Source organism: Megascapheus bottae, chromosome X (genome assembly GCF_031878675.1).
Source record: "Megascapheus bottae isolate mThoBot1 chromosome X, mThoBot2.hap1, whole genome shotgun sequence".
NCBI classification, from domain to species: Eukaryota; Metazoa; Chordata; class Mammalia; order Rodentia; family Geomyidae; genus Megascapheus; species Megascapheus bottae.
The window spans coordinates 88,040,477-88,063,249 of NC_143547.1; the positions used below are offsets into that span (position 1 = coordinate 88,040,477).

At 44.6% G+C, this 22,773-nt stretch overlaps 1 protein-coding gene across 1 annotated transcript in view; it reads left to right on the plus strand.

Moving 5' to 3' along the window:
• Xpnpep2 (X-prolyl aminopeptidase 2) overlaps nucleotides 1–19,604 on the plus strand; it is a 31,122-nt gene extending 11,518 nt beyond the window's left edge. The window contains exons 8-21 of the mRNA XM_090325821.1: nucleotides 1,609–1,710; nucleotides 2,212–2,293; nucleotides 2,606–2,801; nucleotides 4,333–4,422; nucleotides 5,757–5,866; nucleotides 6,488–6,565; nucleotides 7,966–8,037; nucleotides 9,883–9,943; nucleotides 11,741–11,810; nucleotides 12,645–12,749; nucleotides 13,151–13,210; nucleotides 14,426–14,502; nucleotides 17,588–17,677; nucleotides 18,244–19,604. Coding sequence (XP_090181947.1) covers nucleotides 1,609–1,710; nucleotides 2,212–2,293; nucleotides 2,606–2,801; nucleotides 4,333–4,422; nucleotides 5,757–5,866; nucleotides 6,488–6,565; nucleotides 7,966–8,037; nucleotides 9,883–9,943; nucleotides 11,741–11,810; nucleotides 12,645–12,749; nucleotides 13,151–13,210; nucleotides 14,426–14,502; nucleotides 17,588–17,677; nucleotides 18,244–18,438 — 1,388 coding nt within the window. The 3' untranslated portion in view covers nucleotides 18,439–19,604. The remainder of the gene's footprint in view (nucleotides 1–1,608; nucleotides 1,711–2,211; nucleotides 2,294–2,605; nucleotides 2,802–4,332; nucleotides 4,423–5,756; nucleotides 5,867–6,487; nucleotides 6,566–7,965; nucleotides 8,038–9,882; nucleotides 9,944–11,740; nucleotides 11,811–12,644; nucleotides 12,750–13,150; nucleotides 13,211–14,425; nucleotides 14,503–17,587; nucleotides 17,678–18,243) is intronic.
• Nucleotides 19,605–22,773: the final 3,169 nt, after the last annotated feature.

The window sequence follows — 22,773 nt, forward strand, 5'->3', positions numbered from 1 at the left end:
ATGTGTTGAGGACAGAAAAGAAATATCAGAGAGATTGGTATAGGATTTGCATAGATGTTTGTCACTTCCCACAAGAGATGTTGAATGTTGCAGGCTGCCAGTCATCAGTGGGAAGCCATTTAGATCCAGAGCTGAACCTGGAAGCCTTCTCAGAGATCAGCTTCCAAAAGCTTACACAATGCAGGGCGCTGGTGGCTCATACCTGTAGTCCTAGCTGATCAGGAGGATGAGATCTGAGGATCGGGGTACAAAGCCAGCCTGGTCACTAAAGAATGTGGGACTCTTATCTCCAGAAAACCAGGAGTGGCATCGTGGATCAAGTAGAACACTAGCCTTGGTCTGAAGAGGCAGGGACAGCACCCAGGCCCAGAGTTCACGTCCCATGACTAGGAAAAAAAAAAGCTTAGACAAGAGAGATTTTCTTCCCATCCCCTTGCAGGTTTTAAAAGCAGGGTAGAAGGTGCATAAGACAGAACATGAAAAGTTAGCTACTCAAAGTTAGTGCTATGCCTCAGAACATTTAGGTTTTATTTTTCTCTAAAATGTATTATATTATTGAATCCTGAAGACATAATTCTAAGTGAGAAAAGCCTGTCAGAGAAGGCCACAGACTGTATGATTCCATTTATATGAATCCGCAAGCATTGGTAAATCCATTGACAGAAAATAGATTAGTGGCTTCCTAGGGCTGGAAGGAGGGGGGAATTGGGCCTGACTCCTCAATGGGTATAAGGTTTCTTTTTAGGATGATGAAAATGTCTTAGAATTAGATAGTGGTAATGATTGCAAAACATTGTGATATACTTAAAGCCAATCGGATTGTTTATTTTAAAGAAACTGGGCACTGGTAGTTTAGACTCTTAATCCTAGCTACTTAGGAAGCTGAGACCTGAAGATCAGAGTTCAAAGCCAATCCAGGCAGAAAAGTCCATGAGATTCTTATCTCCAAAAATCCAAAGTGGAGCTGTAGCTCAAGTGTTAGAGTACTAGCCTTGAATGAAAAAGCTAAACAAGAACATAAGGCCCTGAGTTCAAGCCTTAGTATGAACAAATTAAAAACAAGGCTAAAATGATGATGTTTATATTTGTTTTACCATAGGATATCATACCCAAATCTTTGGTTCTTATTGAATACATTTACCAGTTTACATGAAGGCTTAAAATGGCATTAATTTATCAGTTGTGCTCCTATCTGGACCCAAGTAGGACTTTTTTGTTTGTTTGTTTGCTTTTGCCAGTCCTGGGGCTTGAACTCTGGGCCTGGGCACTGTCCCTGAGTTTCTTTTTGCTCAAGGCTTAGCACTCTACCACTTGAGCTACAGCTCCATTTCTGGCCTTTTCTGTTTAAGAGGTACTGAGGAATCAAACCCAGGGCTTGATGCAAGCACTCTACCACTAGGCCAAACTTCCGGCCCTACTTTTTGCTTCTTTAAAGCAAAAGGAAGGGCTAGGTTCATGGCTTAGTGTTAGGACTCTAGCCTTGGCATCCATCCCCAGCACCAAAAAAAAAAAAAGCAAGGATACCATTATCCATTATCCTAAGGGAGAACTATTTCTCAAAGACAAGGTATGCTGCCTACACTTTCTTTTTGGCTTCTTTGCTTCTAGGGAGCACTTGGCAGGAGAAAGTATCTGACATCCGAAGTCAGATGCAGAAGCATAGCATGGCTCCAACTGCTGTTCTTCTGTCGGCACTTGATGAGACAGCCTGTGAGTCTGGATTTATGGGCATGCGTGTACACAAGCTCCTTGAGCCCTAAGCGCAGAGCCCCCTCCCCAAGCAGCCATGTGCCCACCAGTGGCTGTGAGCTCTGTGGCCTATGGGAACTCATGAGTAGAAGATCAGAAGCTCATGTCTACAGAGTAGGGGTGGGGGTGCTGAACAAGCTGCGGTTAGCCACAAGCCATGGGATGAATGGACTGATCCCAGCAGCAGAGTATTTCTGTCTACTTAAGTGGAAGCAAGCCAGCAAATGCCTCCCACCAGCCAAGTCACCAGCCCAGGACACTGCCCTCCAGCTTTGACACCCATGGTTACTGTACTCTGCCTCACCATGGCTCAGGGATTTTTGCCCAATTACTATGGCTAGACTATGTCTTAACTGTTCCATATCTGCATTACTCTGGTGGATAAAAGGTATCTAATTTTCCTCGGCACCCTAAAGACCCTCAAAACAGGCCTGAATTATAATCCCTATAATTCTTTTCCAGGGCTTTTCAACCTTCGCAGCAGTGACATCCCCTTCAACCCCTTCTTCTATTCCTACACTCTGCTCACAAACACTTCTATCAGGTATGGCTTTACCTTGGCAAGTTGTCCTGAATTTCCTTCAAGTTCTACCCTCTCTTTGTCCCCAGTATCCAGCTTTCAGGATGCCCAGAGCTTAATACCTGCTGTACAGGATCCCCACCCTGGGAAATCTATTGGGTATTTTTTAACTCCTCAACCTCTGTTCCTAACAAAGCTTAACGTGTTGTGCTTGACTCCCATAGCTATGCTGGCTTCCTCTGACTGCTAGGAACAGAGTCTGAGTGTGTGCTTGTAGGTTTTTCTGTTATCTTCAACTGATACTGAGGATCCTGCCCAGATTTTCTTTGTACACAGGTTATTTGCAAACAAGAGTCGTTTTAGTCCTGAGACTCTGCAGTACCTGAACTCAAATTGCACAGACTCCACATGTGTGCAAATTGAAGACTACAATCAAGTTCGAGCCAGTGTCCAGGCCTATACTATAGGAAATGTTAAGATCTGGATTGGGACCCAATATACCACACATGGGCTTTATGAAGTGATACCCAAGGTGAGTTTGCCAAGTACCATCCACTTTTCCAGATCCAATAAGTGTTAAGTTAAAATGGAATCAAAGCCTCTCTGCAATTTAGTCATCTGGTTAGTCAACAGATGTTTGTGTATTCCCTTCTAGGCTTCCCTGGGAAAAGATAAGAGAAAGTTCTCTGCTTGTGGAAAGTTCATGTAGTTGTGGAAAAAGCTAGAGACAATATAGCCTGGTCTAGTCAAGCAAAGATTTTAGGGACAGTTGAATGTGACTCTGAACCAACTCTCCTCTGCTGACTGTACAATGATCTTGTATAAGCAGCTTAACTAATGTGGCTATTTGTTTCTTCACCTCTAAAATAATACTAAGAGTCCTGACCTTATAGAAGGAGTTACTCTGAGATTTAAACAACATAGTATCAATGTAGCTTGGTGGCTGACACCTGGTAGGTGTTCAGCAAATGGCAATGAATGCAAGGATATGTACAGGAAATTCATAGTTATAACAGCCCTTGGAGGCCAACGGCCAGGCTCTGAGCAATGGCAGAGTTCCGTAGGGAATGAGTTGTTAATAAGCCTGCTCATTATAGAAGCCTTTCTGGAGGAAGGAAAGGTGAGTGGGTAGGTTGTTCTGGACTTGCATGCATAGGCAAGACCTGCAGAGGCAGGGAAGTAGCAAGCCTCACTTTAGTATGTACCTCTGCTTCATTTTCTTTTTCTTTTCTTTTCTTTCTTTTAGCAGTGCTCAGGTTTGAACTCAAGACCTCATGCTTGCTAGTGAGAGCTTTACCACTGAGACATATCTCCAGGCCTGGTTTATGCTGGCTATTTTTTAGATAGAGTCTTACTTTCTGCCTAGACACGTGCTTAAACCATGATTCATATATTTTTTCATATATTTTCATGTGACTCATATATTTTAGGCTTCCCATCCTAGCTTGGATAACAGGCACATACCAACATGTCCATATTTCTTTCCATTGGGATAGAGTCCAGACTTTTCTTCCTGAGCTTTCCTAAAACTGTGATCCTCTTAACCTCAACCTCTCACATAGCATAGCATCTGCCACTGGGCCTAGCTACCAGTTGAAATAGGATCTTGCAATTTTTCTGTCCAAGCTGGCCTTGAACAAGGTGATCCTATCATTCTTAGCCTCCCAAGAAACTAGGACGGTAGGTATGAACCACCAGTCCTGGCCCCTTTGGAAATATTACTGTGCTCTAGAGGTACTCCTCCTCCTCTTCTTCCATCTCCTCCTCCTTTACTTCTTCCTCCTCCTCCTTTACTTCTTCCTCCTCCTCCTTCACTTCTTCCTCCTCCTCCTCCTCCTTCACGTCTTCCTCCTTCTCCTCCTCCTTCTCTTCTTCCTCCTCCTCCTCCTTCTCTTCTTCCTACTCTTCCTTCTCTTCTTCCTGCTTCTCCTCTTCTTCCTTCTCCTCTTCTCCTCCTCCTCCTTCTTTTTCTTCTCCTCCTTCTCCTTTTCCTTCTCCTTCTTCTTCTCCTTTTCCTTCTCCTTTTCCTTCTCCTTCTCCTTCTCCTTCTTCTTCCCTAACAGGAGAAACTTCTGACAGACAACTACTCCCCAGTGATGGTGACCAAGGCAATGAAGAACAGTAAGGAGCAGACCCTCCTCAAGTCCAGTCATGTAAGCTCATATCCGAGCTAATGCTCAAGTGGTCTTTTGGGAGCTCTTGGTATAAAAGGGTTAGAAGGGGAAGCTTCCAGAGGAGCCTGAAGAAGATTTTCAATGAAACAAAGAAGCAGACAATAAACTCCTGGGTATAGGTCTTGGGCCCAGTATCTGAGGTGAAGCATCAGCTCCACCCACTGTCTAGATCTTGGGCAAGTTAATCTACTTGTCTAGGCCTCAGTATTCCATGTAAAATGTGGGTCAAGAGAGTTATTAGAAGGATAGGGAGAAGAGATGGTAATGGGGGTGAAGAAAGAGAAAGTACATTACATATATATTTTATATATACCACATACGCACATATGTGTATACATATTGTACATTGTATGTACATATTGTACACATATACCCTGATCAAACGTACCCCCTCCATCTTTCTCCCACATGCCCCCTCCCCCCTTTCTAAAACAATTTCAACAATCTTCATTGTTCTATTTTCAAATGTGTTTCTCTAGTACTTTGACCATATTCACTCTCATCCCCCTTTCCATTTCCTCTCCCCTCCCCCATCCTCTGATACTTGCCACCCAATAGAGCCTGGTTTGTTTTCCTGGGATTTATTTCCTTTTTAGCACATATTAAAGTAGGAATTTTAGCTGGGCATGGCGGTATATGCCTGTCATCCTCAGGAGGCTGAGACAGAAAGGTTGACATTTCAAGGTCAACCTGGGTTACATAGTAAGGCCTTGTCTCACAAAAAAGGTAATCTTATAGTATATGGTTATTGTGAAGATTTAGTAAAGTATGTATTGCTTTGAGCACTGCCTGGTACATTCTAAGTGTTCACCATAATGATTTCCTTACCCTAACAAGAAAGATGGCTCACTTTGGGGAAACAGTCTTGGTAAAATTAGGATAAACTACTTCATATTGAAAAACTTGTTCTTAGGGGAAATTTTAAACATATGCTATGGTAGAGAAAATAGCATAATGATCCCCTGTGTCCCCTATTACCCAGCTTCAGTAATCATCAAGCATAGTTTCATTTATAACCCCGCTTCCGTGCCCTGCACTCCCACTCTCGCTGCCAGATTATTCGAAAGCAAGTTCTGACCATCTTATCATTCCTCTGTCAACACTTCAGTAAGTATCTCTAAAGATAAGAATGCTTTTTTAAGCACAAGCACACTATAATCAGATATAAACATAAATGGAAATTCTTTGATATCAAATAGCCATCCTAGTTTTTAATAACATCAAATCCCAGCGTAGCTATGGGATCATCATCTTGAGCCCCTGTGGCTGCCGCTCTGCCCACACCCCCACTGCCTCTCTGCTTCCTGCTCCAGGTGCGGGATGCAGTGGCTGTGATTCGGTACTTGGTGTGGCTGGAGAAGAATGTGCCAAAGGGCACTGTGGATGAGTTCTCTGGGGCACAGATCTTGGACAAGTTCCGAGGGTAATAGATTGATTATCTTTCACTCTGTGTGTCGGGGGGGGGGCAATAAGGGGTAATTACTCCTTTTAATTAGGAGAAAGATCCTCCTTGTATTTAGAAGTCAGTTTGGGTGGTCTGGGAGGTGTGCAGGGGGTGTTGGATGACATCTACTGCCTCATCGAAAAGCGGGACAACCCAACAGCACCCCCTAGCGTGTGCTTCAGACACAGTTCCCTCTCCCTAGGGAACACTGACTTTAGCCAGCAGTCCTAGACTAGAACATTTCCAGGAGGGGTTCCTGAGACACATTTGGCCCAGGCCAAAGGCACACTTCAAGTTTGAGATGTGGTCTATTGGTCCATGGTTGGGGTTGTGCTCGGATCATGAGGAACTAGTTTGATTTGCTCTCATCTTTAAATGGAGTAGAAGAGGGCAAAATGGATGTTCACGGTGTGCCTGCTGTTCTTGATTGCTGTTCAAGTAATAGAACAGAGCTGGCAAAGAAGGAGGCAGAGAGTGGGAGCAAATGGAGTCAGGCTGAGGTGAAGACAGTGGTGGGTCCTCATGTGATCTAGTGAGAATCCTGTTGATCGCCTAGTCCCTAGGCCCATTCATTCACCATTCTTTGCTTTGTATGTCCAGAGAAGAAGAGTTTTCCTCTGGACCCAGTTTCCAAACCATTTCTGCTAGTGGCCTGAATGCTGCCCTGGCCCATTACAGGTATTTCAGGACACAGTTTTCTAGGGTTCAAGGTGGTAATGGTTGTGGGTACAGGGGGATGCACTGGGCCCCGAGTCACATTTAGGGATTGAGTCCTTCAGCTCTGGGCACTATGAGGTTTGAGGGGAGGAGCTTAGTCTAGGATTGGGAGTGCCTTGAAACAAAAAGGTCTAGGTGATTTTTCCCTACAAGATGCTGGGACATATTTATATTAGTCAATTCTCAAGATTTTGCACTCTCTAGGCGGGCAATCTACCTCTGCCCTTTTGCCTTATTTTCTAATAGGGTCTCACATTTATGCCTTCCAAATAATTAGGATTACAAGCCACTGTGCCATGCTTATGCTAGACAATTCTTTTGTTGTTCGTGGTAATAGTTACGGTGCTTGATCGTAGGGCCTGGGCTCTGTCTCTGAACATCTTTTGCTGAAGGGTAACACTCCACCACTTTGAGCCACAACTCCTCTTATGGTTTTCTAGTGGTTACCTGGAGATAAAGGTCTCACAGACTTTCCTGACTCAGTTGGCTTTGAACCATGATCCTTAGATCTCAGCCTTCTGAGTAGCTAAGATTACAATTGTGAGCCACCAGTGCCCGGCAGTTAGCCAATTCTTAAAGTTCATAAGCCTTTATGGTGAAAAATCTTTTCACTCAATCTGACCAGTGATGGTGAACCCAAGATATATATACACTAGCCAGATACTTGGCCCTATAGAAGACAAATCACTGTAACCTTGATAAATAAAATTTGGAGGGATCAGGAGTGTGGCCTGATAGTAGAGTGCTTGCCTAGCATGCAGAAAGGCTTGCATTCGATTCCTCGGTACCACATACATAAAAAAAGCCGAAAGTGGTGCTGTGGCTCTTCTCCTTAGAAGAGCTAGAAAATAATATAGTAAGGCCTTCTTGGCCCCTAAACTTTTGCTCAGCCTCACCCTTAGGGTCCTTATCATTTGGGGGGAGAGGACTCTACTCTCAAGTACATCAGGAAAATAGAGAAAGGATGTAAGATGGAGCATCCAGACTCAAAGAAACCTCTGCCCTGCTTCCTTCATGGCCTCATTCAGGCCTCTTTGCCTCTGTGAGCTAATATGTCCCCATGTTAAGGGAGTGGCTGGACTAGATGTTCTCTAAAATTTTCCCAGTACCTTCCACATCCTGGGGTTATTCCTTTCTCCTTTCCATGAGGACCAAGGACTTGTTCAGCCAAGTGTAAGCTAAATAGAAGTGTGCTGAGTAAAGCAGCAAGTTGAATGTTTTCCCAGGGTCCTGTGGGATAGACTTCCACTCATTTTGCTCGGCAGAGAAACCTGAAAACCCAGCCCCCAGGGAGTTTCTCTGCTTTCATTCAGGATCCCAAATACTAACTTGCTCCCTTCAGTGTTCTCTTTCTTTCTCAGCCCAACTCAGGAGCTGCATCGCAAGCTGTCCTCAGATGAAATGTACCTGGTGGATTCTGGGGGACAATACTGGTATGTACCGTATTCCCCAACTGACTGCCAAAAGTCTGTCAAAGCTTGCCTTTCCTCAGCTATGAGCTCTCCATCTGTGAAAGGAGAGACCTGACTTAAACAAACCCTGAGCACCCTTCTCATTTTCCCAAGTGGAGGTCCCTGTGTAGTGGAAAAAAAACAACATCGGAATAGTTGAGGGGGGTGATATACATCCCTTGCTCAATTTTTTTTGTTTTGTCTGTTTGGTTGCTTAGTTTTCAGTGAAACAACACTAGGGTTTGAATTTAGAGCTGCATATTGTTGCTGGGGTCTCCCTACCCTTCCACACACCATCCCCATATATACTCCACCTTTTTTTCCCCCAGGACTGAATTCAGGGCCTTGCACTTGCCAGGCAAGGGCTCTTCTGCTGAGCTAAATCCCCAACACCATATCTCCACCTTTTTGCTGACTAGTTGGAGATGAGAGTCTCATGGATTTGTCTGTCCTGGCTGCCTTTGAATCTCAGTCAATCCCCAGTTCTCAGCCTCCTGAATAGCTATGATTCTGGGCATGGGCCACTGACACCTGGCAAAATATTTTATAGATATGCAAATTATTGGACTGTTTTGCCCAGCTGTACAAATTCATTCATATTCTCATCCATTCCTGTAGGCCTGGGATATGGCCCAGTACCACCATGCGGTTCACATACTCCCCAGCAAAGCCCTCCCCCTATGGCACAGATGAGGTGACTATGTCAGGTTGTGGATGGGGAGAAGCAATACTTGAGATGTGTTTCCATTGCACAGTGTACAACATGACGTCCATATAGAATAGACTAACCCTATCCCTCTCAAATGTATGCCCAATCATTCAACTATGCCAATCTGAAAGGGGGGAAAAGGGTGGTTTATCAAGAGGTTTCCTTGCTTCTCTTCAGTGGAAATGGTGAATATGCTCAGGGAAAAAAAACCTATTCTTTTGTCATTAGCATGGCTATCAGGAGCCAACATGGCAGGTACTTGGCTTACTTAGTATCTGTGTACTTGAACAGTCCCAGTTTCATGTTGCCTGTACTGGAGATGGCTGATATGCAAAGGGGAAGTGACTTTTTATGAGCATTGTTGGATTGGATCATGCTCAGAGTAATGGGTGGAGAATGGTCATCTCACTTGCTCTTCTCTCCTTCTAAGAAAGAATTTTGTCACGCCCTATGACCTACTCACAAAGAAGAGTTCCCAGGGCCAGGAACAGTTTCTCCCCAGCTTTCCTTCTCCCCCTCCCAGAGGAATACAGGAATCGTGTGGGGGAACAGCTATGAGTAATGGCTCTAGCTTTGACTTTGCTGCACTGGGACTCTGAACAAATCCCTGGGTCAGCCCTGTGCTCACAGTTGAGAGATTTCAATTGTATTATTTGTGAAGTGGGCATTGTGAGACCTGCTCTGCCGTGCTTCCCAGGGAGCTTGCCCATGGTAAATAACTTCAAACATGGGAATGTTGTAACTGTGCTCTCTCTCAGATCCCTAGTTTTCCCATGTATAAGAGGGAGATGATCCTCTGTTACCAAGCTTTGCTGACCTAAGGAAACCCAGAGCTATGAAATCACCCAGTTGGGATATATAGGAGAGGATGTGGAAGGGTCCGTGATTGTCAAAAGAACATAGTGATTTCAATGCGAGGGCTTTGTAGAGCGTCTTCTGTGCACAGACATTGAAGGTGTGGTTTTGATGATCAGACCTGCCTTCCTTTGATCTCCAACTTGTCCCTTACCCAACACTGTTGTTGGAACCACAGCAGAAAATATACAGGAAGCACATGGTCCTGGCCCTTTTCCCAAGTGTCTAGCAGAGCAGGCTGATTTGGTTTTCCTTTTCCATAGGGATGGGACCACAGATATCACCAGAACAGTCCACTGGGGCTCCCCCTCTACCTTCCAAAAGGTAAGGGCTGGGTCTAGGATCTCTTGCCACCCTTCCCTAATATCCCCCCAAAACTAATGCCAAAGCCCTTTCACTTGAGGGGGTAAAACTTAGGCCCAGAGAAGTTAAGTTCTTACCAAAAACCCCAATGCTCTCTGGTACTTCAGAGAGATTTCAGACTACCAACAAAGCTTCGGGCCAGGCTGGTCCTTATCCTATTGTGGAATATCAGTGCAGAAACATTCGTTTTTGCTATGTGTGGCTCTGGCCTACAATGTAGCAGAAATTATGGAGAAGGGGTTCCAAGTGGCGGAAAATGAATAGGCAACACCCAGATGCAAAGGAGCTAGAGATGATAAGGAATCCCCGAGAGCTGCTCATCCAAAGAAGGGCATTGTCTCTGTGCCCTTTAGAGAGATGTCTGGTGACAGAGCAGGGAGCCGTAATCCATGCATACAGCAAGCATATGGTGAATCAGAACGTATACTGAAAACAAGAGTAGGGGAAGACTGGACTGTACACACCTCCAGGAGCTTCACCGTCTGGCAAATTGAGTCCACTCTTTCAGGATATGAGATCCCAAACCTGTGTGGGTGTGAGGTGATGGGACTTGAATTATATCACCAGCAAGCAGCAGTGACCAAGAGAAGCTACCATCAGCCTGCCCTCTTTCTCTGACAGAGGAAGGCTATGCCTGTCAAATAAGCATTTTCAACACAAAATTTCAGGTTTTAAGAAAACTAATGGATGGGGGGCTGGGAGTTTGGCCTAGTGGTTAAAGTGCTTGCCTAGCATTCATGAAGACCCGGGTTCGATTCCTTGGTACCACATACATACAAAAAAAAAGCCAGAAGTGGTGCTGAGGCTCAAGTGGTAGAGTGCTAGCCTTGAGAAAGTCCAACGACAGTGCTCAGGCCCTGAGCTCAAGCCCAGGACTGGCAAAAAAAAAAAAAAAAGAAAACTAATGGATGGTCAAGAAGGAGCCTCATAGTAAGAGTACTAGGGTTTGCTTGAGAATATACTCACCACATAACACTCATTCTAAGTCCTCCCCCTCCTGTTCCACAACCTTAGGCACTAGGTACTCTTAGTTCCTATCAATACTTAGTACACACCTAGGACTCTCCTAGCAGAGGATCACAATAGCTCAATAGCTATGTACATATGGTTGTATAGGATGAGACTAAATGAAATGAACTCTAGGATATGGAAACAAGGTTTATCTTTGTGGTTGTTGATCTCAATGTACTATGTGTAGTTATTTCTTTTCTCTTTTTTCCCCCTTATGGTTAATCTCATGTGGTTACTGTATCTGACTTTATTACCTGATATACTATGTATATGTTTATTTGAAATATGGAAGGGAAGGGGGAAAAACAAAAAGATTTGGAGGGGCTGGGGGAAGGAAAAGGGAACAAAAACATGAGAAGGGGTATCAATGTTCAAGAAGTAATGCACCCACTACCTGACAAATGTAACTGTAACCCCTCTATATATTACCCCAACAACAAAATTTAAAAAATGAAAGTCAGTAGTCTAGGATCTCAGAATTTGAATGGCCAAGCTAGAATTTCAACCCAGAGAATCTGTCTGCCACCCCCTACTGTCACCATCCTCTACAAGAATGTCCTCAGTTCTCCACACATTATGACTTGTGTAGACCAATTAGAACCTGAATAACCACCTATGAAAATGTGTTTTCCCTTCTCCCTCCCCTATGTATCTGAGGCCTATACTCATAGCCCTCCAGGTCAAGCAGCCAAACACTCCCCAACTTCTTGTCCTATCTTTCACTTCACCTCTTCCTCTCCCTACCAGGAAGCATATACCCGTGTGTTGATGGGAAACATAGATCTATCCAGACTTGTCTTTCCTGCTGCGACATCAGGTGGGTTTCAGAAACCAGGCTGGGTGCAAAGCAGTGGGCCTTAATTTCATGGCACTACCATTTCATGGCAGACCATTACCCCAGGAGCCTAGAAGGGGCAAAAGTTATGTCACATTCCTCTCTCCTATAGATGAAAAAATGGAGTCAGTATTCCTATCCTGGACTAACTTCCTCACAAAAGGATAGTAGACCTGGGTGCTGGTGGCTCACATTTGTAATCCTAGCTACTCAGGAGGCTGAAATCTGAGGATCACGATCCAAAGCCAGCCTAAGCATGAAAGTCTGTGAGACTCTTATCTCCAGTAAACAAGCAGGAAACTGGAAACGTGGCAGTGTGGGTCAAGTGGTAGAGCACTGGCCTTGAACTGAAGAGCTCAGGGACAGCGCCCAGGCCCAGAGTTCAAGCCCCATAATTAACCAAAAAAAAAAAGAATAGTAGGAAAGCCAGGCATTGTTCTCAGGTCCCTTGCTTCCAGTGCTAACCAATACTGTCTCTCAGAGGTGCGGGACTGCTGCACAGTGGGCTGCAGCAATCATGAAAGATTCCTGGAGTAAGTAGGTATCAAAGCACTAAGGCCTAATGCATGGAAAGAAATTGTAATAGAGCCATACAGGCAATTTGTGCAAGGTGCAATGTGCAATGTGCTGGAGCTAGTGAATGGCTTTGTTGGCCAGGGAGCTACTGGTTTCAATCCATCTGCCCCTTTCCATTCCACTTCAACATCACTGTGTCCTTTCAGGAACCCCATTCCTTAGGTATGGTAGTTAAGCAGGAAGGGCCAAGGTAGACAATCTTCCACCCAGCTAAACAGAGCGATTTCTTTTCCCTTCCAGGGCGAGTCGTGGAAGCCTTTGCCCGCAAAGCCTTGTGGAATGTTGGGCTCAATTATGGTCATGGGACGGGCCATGGCATTGGCAATTTCCTGTGTGTGCATGAATGTAGGTATTTTCTCAGCTCCTGCCCCAGGATTCCTCCATTTTTCTGACATCCCTACACCCTCCTATGAAAGAGAAAAAGAGCGTTTAACAGGTATGGAAATGACCAACCACATGCACAGAGGTGTATGACCTACTCAAGGTCACCCAGCTGATGGGAAATGATGCTCTACAGAGTAAGGAACGCAGACAGCTAACTATTCCTCCTGCCTGCTTGGCATCTCAGAGAACACGGACAGAGGATCAGTACCCCCAGAGAAAGCAAAGCCATAGCATGTCTTGTGTGTGCAAATGCTTGTAGAAATGCCATGGGACCCCAATTACCTGCTCTTCCCTAGAATCTTCTCAGTTCCAAGCTGATGGGGACAGGAGAGCTGACACCATGCCTCTATCTTCCTCTACAGGGCCAGTGGGATTCCAATATGACAACATTCCTATGGCCAAGGGGATGTTCACGTCCATTGGTATGGTTCTTGGGCCCCTCCACCCTACTACACAATCCCAGAGCTAGGGACGGCAGTCTTGTTCCCTTTAAAGAGCATTCTAGGCACAGCCACTCTCCCCATTCCATCAGTGTACTCCCTTACCTCTGTACTCCCATCCCTACCCCAGCTCCAAATGGCTTGTCCTACCCTTATGCTCACCCTCCTTGACCTGTGACCTTTTTTTATTCTTGGATCTTGGTTCCCAGTTAGTATCTGTCTAGACTGTGTGTCTAGACTGTGGAGTTGCCAATGAAATGTCCTGGGATAACAGGACAGTGAGTGGGGCACATAGGAGGCTGAGATATGAGAATAGCGGTTCAAATTCAGCCCAGTCATGAGAGTCTTTGAGACTCATCTCTAATTAACCACCAGAAGTGGTGCTGTGGCTCAAGTGGTAGAATGCTAGCCTTGAGCTGAAGAGCTTACACACAGTGCCCAAATTCTAAGTTCAAGCTCCACTACCAACAGAAGAAGAAAAAAAAAAAAACAGGCCGGGTGCAGTGGCTCACAACTGTAATCCTAGAAACTCAGGAGGCTAAGATCTGTGGATTGCGGTTCCAAGCCAGCCCAGGCACTAAAGACGGTAAAATTCTTATCCCCAATTAATCACTAGAAAATGGGAAGTGGCGTTGTGGCTCAAGCAGTAGGGCAGTAGACTTGAACTGAAGAGTTCAGGGATAGCACCCAGGCCCAGAGTCCAAGCCCCATGACCCACAAAAAAGCGGGGGAGTTTGACCTACTAGTAGAGTGCTTGCCTAGCATGCATGAAAACCCAGTTACGTTTCCTCAGTACCAAATACATAGGGGAAAAAAAAGCCAGAAGTGATGGTGTGGCTCTAGCCTTAAGAAAGCCCAAGGACAGTGCTTAGTCCCTGAGTTCAAGGCCCAGGATTGGAAAAAAGAAAAAAGAAACAGAACAGAGGCACACAGGTCAATGGGAGTATCTCCAAGTCCCAAATGGCTCTTCAGTCCTCCCTGCTGTATTGCAAGGCAGGGAGGATAAAGCAGGCATTGCCTAGAAGAGATCTGAGGCCTGACATTGTTTGTGCTTAGCCAATGAGCACTATCTAATAAACTGTGGGTCTGACAGACCCAACAAATCACAGGCAGCCAGGCAACTGGGTCCTCCAGCTACTTAGATTGGTCCAGGAAGCTTGCGCCTGCTTAATGCCATTAGCATCTTTTTTTTCCCAGAACCTGGCTACTATCATGATGGAGAATTTGGGATTCGTCTTGAAGATGTGGCCCTTGTAGTGGAAGCAAAGACCAAGGTAAAGTGCCATGGACTGGAGGTGTTGATAATATGGCGGTGATTTTGGGCTATATGGCATGAGGGAGGCCAAAGGAGAGGGTGTGAGCATGAATTTTAGAGTCTTCCTTATTCCATAAGAATTCCATAAACCAGTTTTCTCAAACTGTACATTAAAATTATCTTGGAACTTTGTTTTCTAAATACCAATGCAAACCCTCACTCAACCAGGAGAATCATTGTCGCTGCCCTAAATCGTATTCCCTAAGGCACATGATAATCACCAGGGGAGCTTGTTAGATATAAATGTTTGAAAGTAATGCTAGTTCCTTAGGAGGCTGAGATTTGATTATTGTGATTTGAAACCATTCTAGGCAGGAAACTGTGAGACTCTTACCTCTGATAGACCACCAAAAAGTACAGTGACTCAGATGGTAGAGCACTAGCCTTGAGCTAAAAAAAGCTCAGGGACAGTGCCCAGGCCCTGAGTTCAAGCCTCAAAACCAGCCTACAAAAAAGGAACAAACATTTGATAGTATAGCAACTAACAAAACTAAATACCCATATATATCTTTAAAAGATTTACATGGGGGTCGGGAGTTTTGCCTTGTGGTAGAGTTTGCCTAGCATGCACCAAGACCCGGGTTCGATTCCTCGGTACCACATACATAGGAAAAAGCCTGAAGTGGTGCTGAGGCTCAAGTGGTAGAGCTCTAGCCTTGAGAAAGTCCAAGGACAGTGCTCAGGCCCTGAGCTCAAGCCCAGGACTGGCAAAAAAAATAATAAAAAGGACTTACATGGAGAAATTCTTATAAGGGACATAAAAAAGATTTATGTAAATAGCGCTCTCTGGGAAGAAGCCTCTAGATTATGAAGATACCATGTCTCCCTAAATTACCCTATAAATTCAAGACAACCTCAGTATCAATGTTAAATGGATACTTTTATAACTTCTAAAACTGGAAGTGAGGGTTTTTTGTAAAAAATATAATAATAAATGGGCAAAGACAGCTAAGTAGCTAAGAAAATTCTGAAACAGGAGCAATAAGGAAACCTACCCCTTTTAGATATTAGCATAAATTACTACATTTAGAACAGGGTAAAACTGAACATGAAATACACAGCAGGAAAAAAAAAGAAATACACAGCAGGAATAATGTAGCAGAATAAAGTACAAAGTACTTTACACCCTCTAATTCCCATAAACAACATGAGAATTTGTATCTAATAAAGTTGCCGTTTCATAGGGCGCCTCTATAATACTCAGAAGGCTGAGATCTGAGAATCTTAATTCAAAGCCAGAGCAGTCAGGAAAGTTTGTAAGAATCATCTCAAAATAACCACCAAACAGCCAGAAATCAGAAATGGAGTAGTGGCCTAAGTGCTAGAGCTCCAACCTTGAGCAAATAAGCCAAGCACACACATACAATTCTTACATGTGTGGAAGATATTCAACTTCATCCTTAAAATAATAAAGTAGCTGGGTGCTGGTGGCTCATGCCTGTAATTCTAGCTACTCAGGAAGCTGAGATCTGAGGATCATGGTTCAAAGCCAAATCAGGCACTAAAGTCCCCGAGACTCTTATCTCCAATTCACCACCAGAATTCCAGAAGTGGCACTGTGGCTCAAGGTGGTACAGCAGTAAACTCAAGCTGAAGAGCTCAGGGGCAGCGCCCAGGCCCAGAGTGAAAAAAAAAAAAGAAAAAGAAAATAAAGAAAAAGTAACAAAGTAAATAAAGTAAAAGTGCTAATAAAAGAATTAACCAAAACAATAAAATATGTTTCATATAACAAATTACCAAAATTAAGAGGATTTGCAAATACTAGGTGCTAGCAACCGTGGTGAAATGAGCACTGTCACTTACTGTTGGGATGGCAGTTTGATAATATCTGTCAAAGTACCTATTAAAAATTATGTGCCATGGAGCCACGAGTTTGGCCTAGTGGTAGAGTGCTTGCCTAGCATGAATGAAGCCCTTGGTTCCATTCCTTGAGAGAGCCCAAGGACAGTGCCCAGGCCCTGAGTTTAAGCCACAGGAGTGCCAAAAAATTATGTGCCTAAGCTGGCTGTAATTCTAGCTAATAAGAATGCTGAGATCTGAGGATCACAATAAATGGGTGGAAGGTACAGAGAGAAGAATATGATAGGATCCATTTTGGGTGATTTTTTTTTACTATTTTAAGACTATATTTTTAGAATAATTTTAAACTCACAGAAAAATTAAGAAGTCAGTTTTTAAATATAGAGATATTTTCTGCATAAGTCTGAAATGTTTCCAGGAAGGAAACTGGTAAGAGAAGAGATTCCATTTTTTATTATGTACCTTTGTATAGTTTTAGTTTCCAAACACAAATACTTTTTGGAAGTGGAAATCGAGGGCCATTTCCCCCTTTTCCCCTGTATCTAGAAATAGGTGAAATAATAAATACACACAGAAATGAATGCACAGGTAGGTAATAGGTAGATAAACCAATAAATGAATTATTTTTATTTTCTGTGCTGGTCCTGGGGCTTGAACTCAAGGCCTAGGCTCTATCCCTGAGCTTCTTTTGCTCAAGACTAGCACTCTACCCTTTCAGCGATAGTTCAACTTCTGACTTTTTGGTAGTTTATTGGAGATAAGAGTCTCACAGACTTTCCTGCCCAGACTGGCTTTGAATTGTGGTCCTCAGTTCTCAAACTCCTGAATACCTAGGATTATAGGGATGAGCCACATGCACCCAGCTAAACAGTTTTTTTTTTTAATTTTGTTAGGATAAAGGTGAGCACATAAGTTGGAAAGAAAGAATAGTACTCTTTTAGACAATGTCACTCCTCCTTCCCTTGCTCTCTCCCAGTAACAATTTCCTCTTAAATATGGGTTCTAACCAGACATCAGTACACCTTTCAAGAATCCAGAGGGGAGCAGAAAGATGAGGGTACTGAGTGACAGATAAGAGGCTTGACCAAGGGAATAGACTTAGAAATGATTAGACCTAACCTGGAGTGTCCAGAGTAGAAAAACTGCTGTCTATGACTTTTGGGTAGAGTGTACCTTCTTCCCTTCAGCCTAGCTCCTCCATCCCCTCACTTTCCTGATCCCCCATTTTCCTGTGGGCTCTTCAGTATCCAGGATCCTACCTGACCTTTGAAGTTGTGTCCTTTGTGCCCTATGACCGGAACCTCATTGATGTCAGCCTGCTGTCTCCTGATCAGGTAAGTGCCTCGTCTCCATTGCCTACTCTTCAGCTTATGAACCAATGCCTTCTCCCCTGCCCTGGGCGTTTCCTGCCTCTACTCCCTATTCCAAGACCATCCATCCTTGCTTTTCTTGGGAGGCTCCACACAAGTGGCACTGTAGGCCCTAGAGTATATCTTCCCAGCTCATCAGAAATCCTGAAGTTTCTAGAATTTTCTAGTTAGACTAGCCTACCCAACCTCAACCCCTGGGAAGTCTGAGACTTGACTTCTGAGCAGTGTCACCGGACAATCTAGAACTGTATGCGATTCCTTCCCTTCTCTGGGCCTCAGTCTCCTGTCAAATGGGATTCCTGTCCTGGTTAGTTACTCCTACTCTCATGAGCACATTATTGGCATTAAATATCGATTATGAGGAACTGCCTCTGGGAAGCCCAAGTGAATACATGATGCCTGAATGTGGCTGGTTACTTGGTCCAAGGTAGGCAGCTGTAATATCACAGTAGATGCCTGGATGATCTCAAGAGATAAAGTACCAAGACCTCGACTTTTGGCAGCTATTTCAAGCCTTGCTCCCTTTGCAGCTCCAGTACCTGAATCACTACCACCAGACCGTCAGGGAGAAGATGGGCCCTGAGCTACAGCGTCGTCAACTGTTTGAAGAGTTGGCATGGCTACAGCAGCACACAGAACCCCTGTCTGCTAGGGCCCCACGCACAGCCTCCTTAGTCTCTGTGTTGGTCGCCTCTACTCTTGCCATTCTTAGCTGGAATAGCTAGAAACTCCCAACACCTCTGCTGATCCCCCATCCGCATGATGGCTCAAAGCTCGCTGTCCCCATGCCGTGCTGTTTATGCCCCCCGCAAAGATCATGCAGGCCTGTTGCCTGGTAACTTTTTCTCTCAGCTTCCTTCAGTACCAAACCTCAAGCAGCGCATTTCCCCTTCTTCCAAGGCCTATACACCTTACCCTGGGTTCACACGATAATAGAACTCAGTGGTCATACCCTAATCCCCTGCCATAGCTGCTCCTCCTACACCAAATAAAAGAACCATAGGGCAGCATCCCTGCTCTTAGGGGCCCCATGGCCCAGGAAGTATCTTACCCTATCACCCCTTTCCTGGAGATGGATCGGCAGAGCTGTTTCCACACATAGTGGTGTGACTTGGTGGTATTCCCACACCCTAAAGGATGCCTCTGGCCAATCCCAGAATTCCCAGCCCTATAATGACCTTAGGCTATAGCCCACAGGGTTTTAAGAAACTAAGTTTTCTCCACATTGCCTGCTGTACCTATAGAGGGGGAGTGGAAGAGTCTTCTGGTTGCAGAATGCCATCCTAGGATTGAGAATAGATTAGCAAAGGGTAGACGAGATCTGGAGCCAGAGACCATCCAGGGATGTGCACTAGTCCCTTTGCCCACCTGTGAGTTCCTAACCCTCATGCTGAGAGACAGCATGAAGAATTAGGGTGCAAGAATTTGGCTATGGGCTAGGCATGAACTGTGGCAGGGCAATTTGGAATTCAGGGAACAACCTAGGTAACCACATGGAGTCACTTATCCCAAGATTTTTCTGATACCCAACCTGCCCTTTTAACTTTGTAAGTACAGTCACAGTACCAATGCTATTAAATTGTCCCAAGTCCATAGATGGCCCTTAACTTTGAATGGATAATCTGATTTCCCCATTTTACAGACAGGAAAACTGAAGTCTAAGCAAGAGGTGGAGCCTGCCCAAGGACATACAGCATTTTGTTGGGAGGGGCAGATGGACCAGCAGTCCAGCTCCTTTTCCCTTCAGCACCAAGCTGAATCTCTTCACCTATCCCCTAGGCTCCTCCTCATTCACTGAGCCCACTCTTTGAAGAGAAGAGTTTTATCTAGTCTTGACCGTTAGCCACCTGGGCTCACATCCTGCTAGATGCTTAAAACAGCTTTGCGAAGACTCCTGCCTCTGGTTTTGCATTGTGTTTGCTGTTGCTGTGTTACCAGAGGTTACTGTTACCTGTGGCTTTTGTGGTAGGGGAGGCAGAGAAGAGGCTAAGGTGGGGGATGGGGATGTGAAGCTCTCAGAAACTCAGTAGGGAAGCACATGGGCTTGAGAATGTGTATGTGAGCATGCGTGTTTGTGTGCATGTGCTTGCACTCATGGGCATGCGCTCTATGTCCCTTGTGGAGGGAAACCCTGTATTAGGAAACTTGCTAAAAATGATCTATAAAAGTTTGAGCCAGGGCTGGTAGTGTAGCCTAGTGTTAGAGTGCTTGCCTACCATGCACAAAGCCTGGGTTCAATTCCTCGGTACCACATGCAGAAAAAGCCGGAAGTGGTGCTGTGGCTCAGGTGGTAGAGCGCCAGCCTTGAGAAAGCTCGAGAACAGTGCTTAAGCCCTGAGTTCAAGCCCAGGATCGGCAAAAAGAAAAAAAAAGCTTGAGCTAGCACCTTTTCCCAGGGGAGCACAGAAAAAGTGGGAGGAGGTGAAAAACAAGACTCCAGGGTCAAGGTGCTAAGTCAAAGTCATGGGGCCCAGAAGTTCCCAGGGCTAGATCAACCAGGCCTAATTTGCTGTATGTGAAGATGGCTTATGACAGTTACCACATCCAAGGCCCTAGCCCTGACGCACCCCCACCAAGAAACCTGTAACACTGGACAGTGGTGGCGCACACCTGTAATACTAGCTACTCAGGAGGCTGAGATCTGAGGATCACAATTCAAAGCCAACCTGGGCACAAAAGTCTTTAAGGCTCTGATCTATAATTAACCAACAGAAAACGGAAAGTGACTCTGTAGATCAAAGTGGTAGAGTGCTAGCCTTGAGCTGAAGAGCTCAGGGAGAGCACCTAGGCCCAGAGTTTAAGTCCCATGACCACCACCACTACCACCAAGACTTGTAGCACCCATTGCTGGGCCTGTTTGCTCTCTCACCTGTTCACCCCACAAATAGGTACACTAATAAAATTAGTCATCATCATCATCATTGCTACATCACTATTACATACCATTGTTCAGAAAGTTCTACAAGCTCATTTAGTCCCCTCACAATGTGTGGAAAGGTACTACAATTGTTCCCATTTTATAAGTCAACTTGTTCAATAATTATTGTTCACCAATAAATGAAAAATAAGTCAGGCTTGAAAACAGATAACTCCATAGCTCATTCTCTCAAAAAAGGGCAAGTAATATGATATCATTTTCCAAATGAGAAAACTAAGGGTCACCAGGCTTACACAGGTGGAGGCCATGGGCATTGAGTGAGACTCACATGTAGACCATTCAAAGCAGAGGCAGCTGTGTTCCCCTTTCTTAGTTCCAAACCCAGGACCCCACCTGGTCACAACTCACAATTAATGCTGCATTCTCTAACCCTCCATCTTGGGCTTGAGATCCTCACCCAAAGAAGCATGGTTGCAAAGTAGGTGGCAGCTAGCACAAAGTCTCTCTTTCCTTGACTCAGAGGGCTGACATTGACCATTCCTGCTTTAAGGGGCTCATTCTAAGTCCATTGGGAAATACTCAAGTCACATCAGGACTAATACACACAGGACTAATACAGCTCTTATGACATCATGTGGAAATGAAGATTCATAAAGGCCTCTCCTGGTTTTTAGACTGGAGACGAGCTTGGCAAACCTCTTCTGCCTTCTGATTACAGTTATGGAGCAGACTATATAGAAAAGCTCCTTTTCCTAGTAATTAGGATTCAGGGGTTCTAGTGCCACTTGTACTGGCTATGTGGCCTTGAGCAAGTCACTTCACATCTCAGTGATCTCTTTTGTAAACTACCCATACTGCCTTCCCGTGAAGTTATGGAGAGAAGGCCACAAAATAGGGATGTGACAGTAGTCTGTAAACCAGGAAACTTACAAACAAAAAATAATACTGGTGATATTGATTCAGCCTGTGTTCAGCTCTTGCTTTGCCATCGAGGGTAGAAAAGAAAAAGATTGGGAACTCCAATTTATACAATTTATATATCAATAGCTAAAACTGAAAGGGCTGTGAAGCAATTATCTCATTTGGATATTTCCATCTATACTCCCTGAAACCATGCTACCTCAAAAATGCCACAGGGGCCAACACAGAAAGCTAAGCCCAGCCAAAAGTACCCTTATGGGCTTCTTAGATCATTAAACTTGAAGTAGTTACTGGATCAGGTTTGGGTTATTACCTGAACAGGCACTTAGGCACTTGGGCTTTGAGAGGTTCCAAGGTGAGGTTCTACTGATGGTGGGAAGGAAGGTTTCCAGGGCCCTGAACTCAGGTGCTAGGCACTGTCCTTAAGCGTTTTTGCTCAAGACTCATTCTCTACCACTTGAGTCACAGCTCCAGTTCCAGCTTTTTGATAATGAATTGAAGAGTCCCATGGACTTTCCAGTCCCTACTGGCTTGACTCTCAGCCTCCTGAATAGCTAGGATTTCAGGCATGTGCCATCAGTACTTACCCCAAGGTGAGTTTTAATATTCTCTTCCTTTCCCCTGGCTTGTAATTCTTTTATTTTAATGGGAAGGGAAGGTAGTACTAAGATTTGAACTCAAGACGTCACACCTGGTAAGCATGTGCTCTACCACTTAAGCTATGCTTGCAGCATCTACCTTGAAATCCTTCATCTTTCTAAAGAGGACCTTACAAGAAGGCCCTACAAATTCCATATCCTGTCTATCTAAATAGTTGCTGGATGACCACAAAAACAAAAAGCATCCAATTGAAACCCCAAATAAACAGATGGACAACCATTCATAGCAGGCGAGATTGAAGAAAGGACTTGTCCCAGTCACATCAACCAGTGACGCTGGAGCAAGGGTTAAATGCACAGCATCCTAGTCCAGCTCTGCAGTGGCTCCTGTATTACCTGTAACAAGCAGAGGCCCCGGAAAGCCTGTTTGAGGTCACATTATCTATAACAACAATGGGTGATGGCTCACATACTACCCTATTCAGCTCTGAGCTACATTTTTTGAGGCTTTCAATACTTTGTAGATTAGAAAATGCAATGGAAAAGATGATGGATATATACATACCGAGAGTTTTAAAAAAAAAAAACTAAGTCAGTCCTCCGTCATTTGTGAGTTAGGTGACATTAGCTGGTTTTTTGGTTGTTTGTTGTTGTTGTTTTTT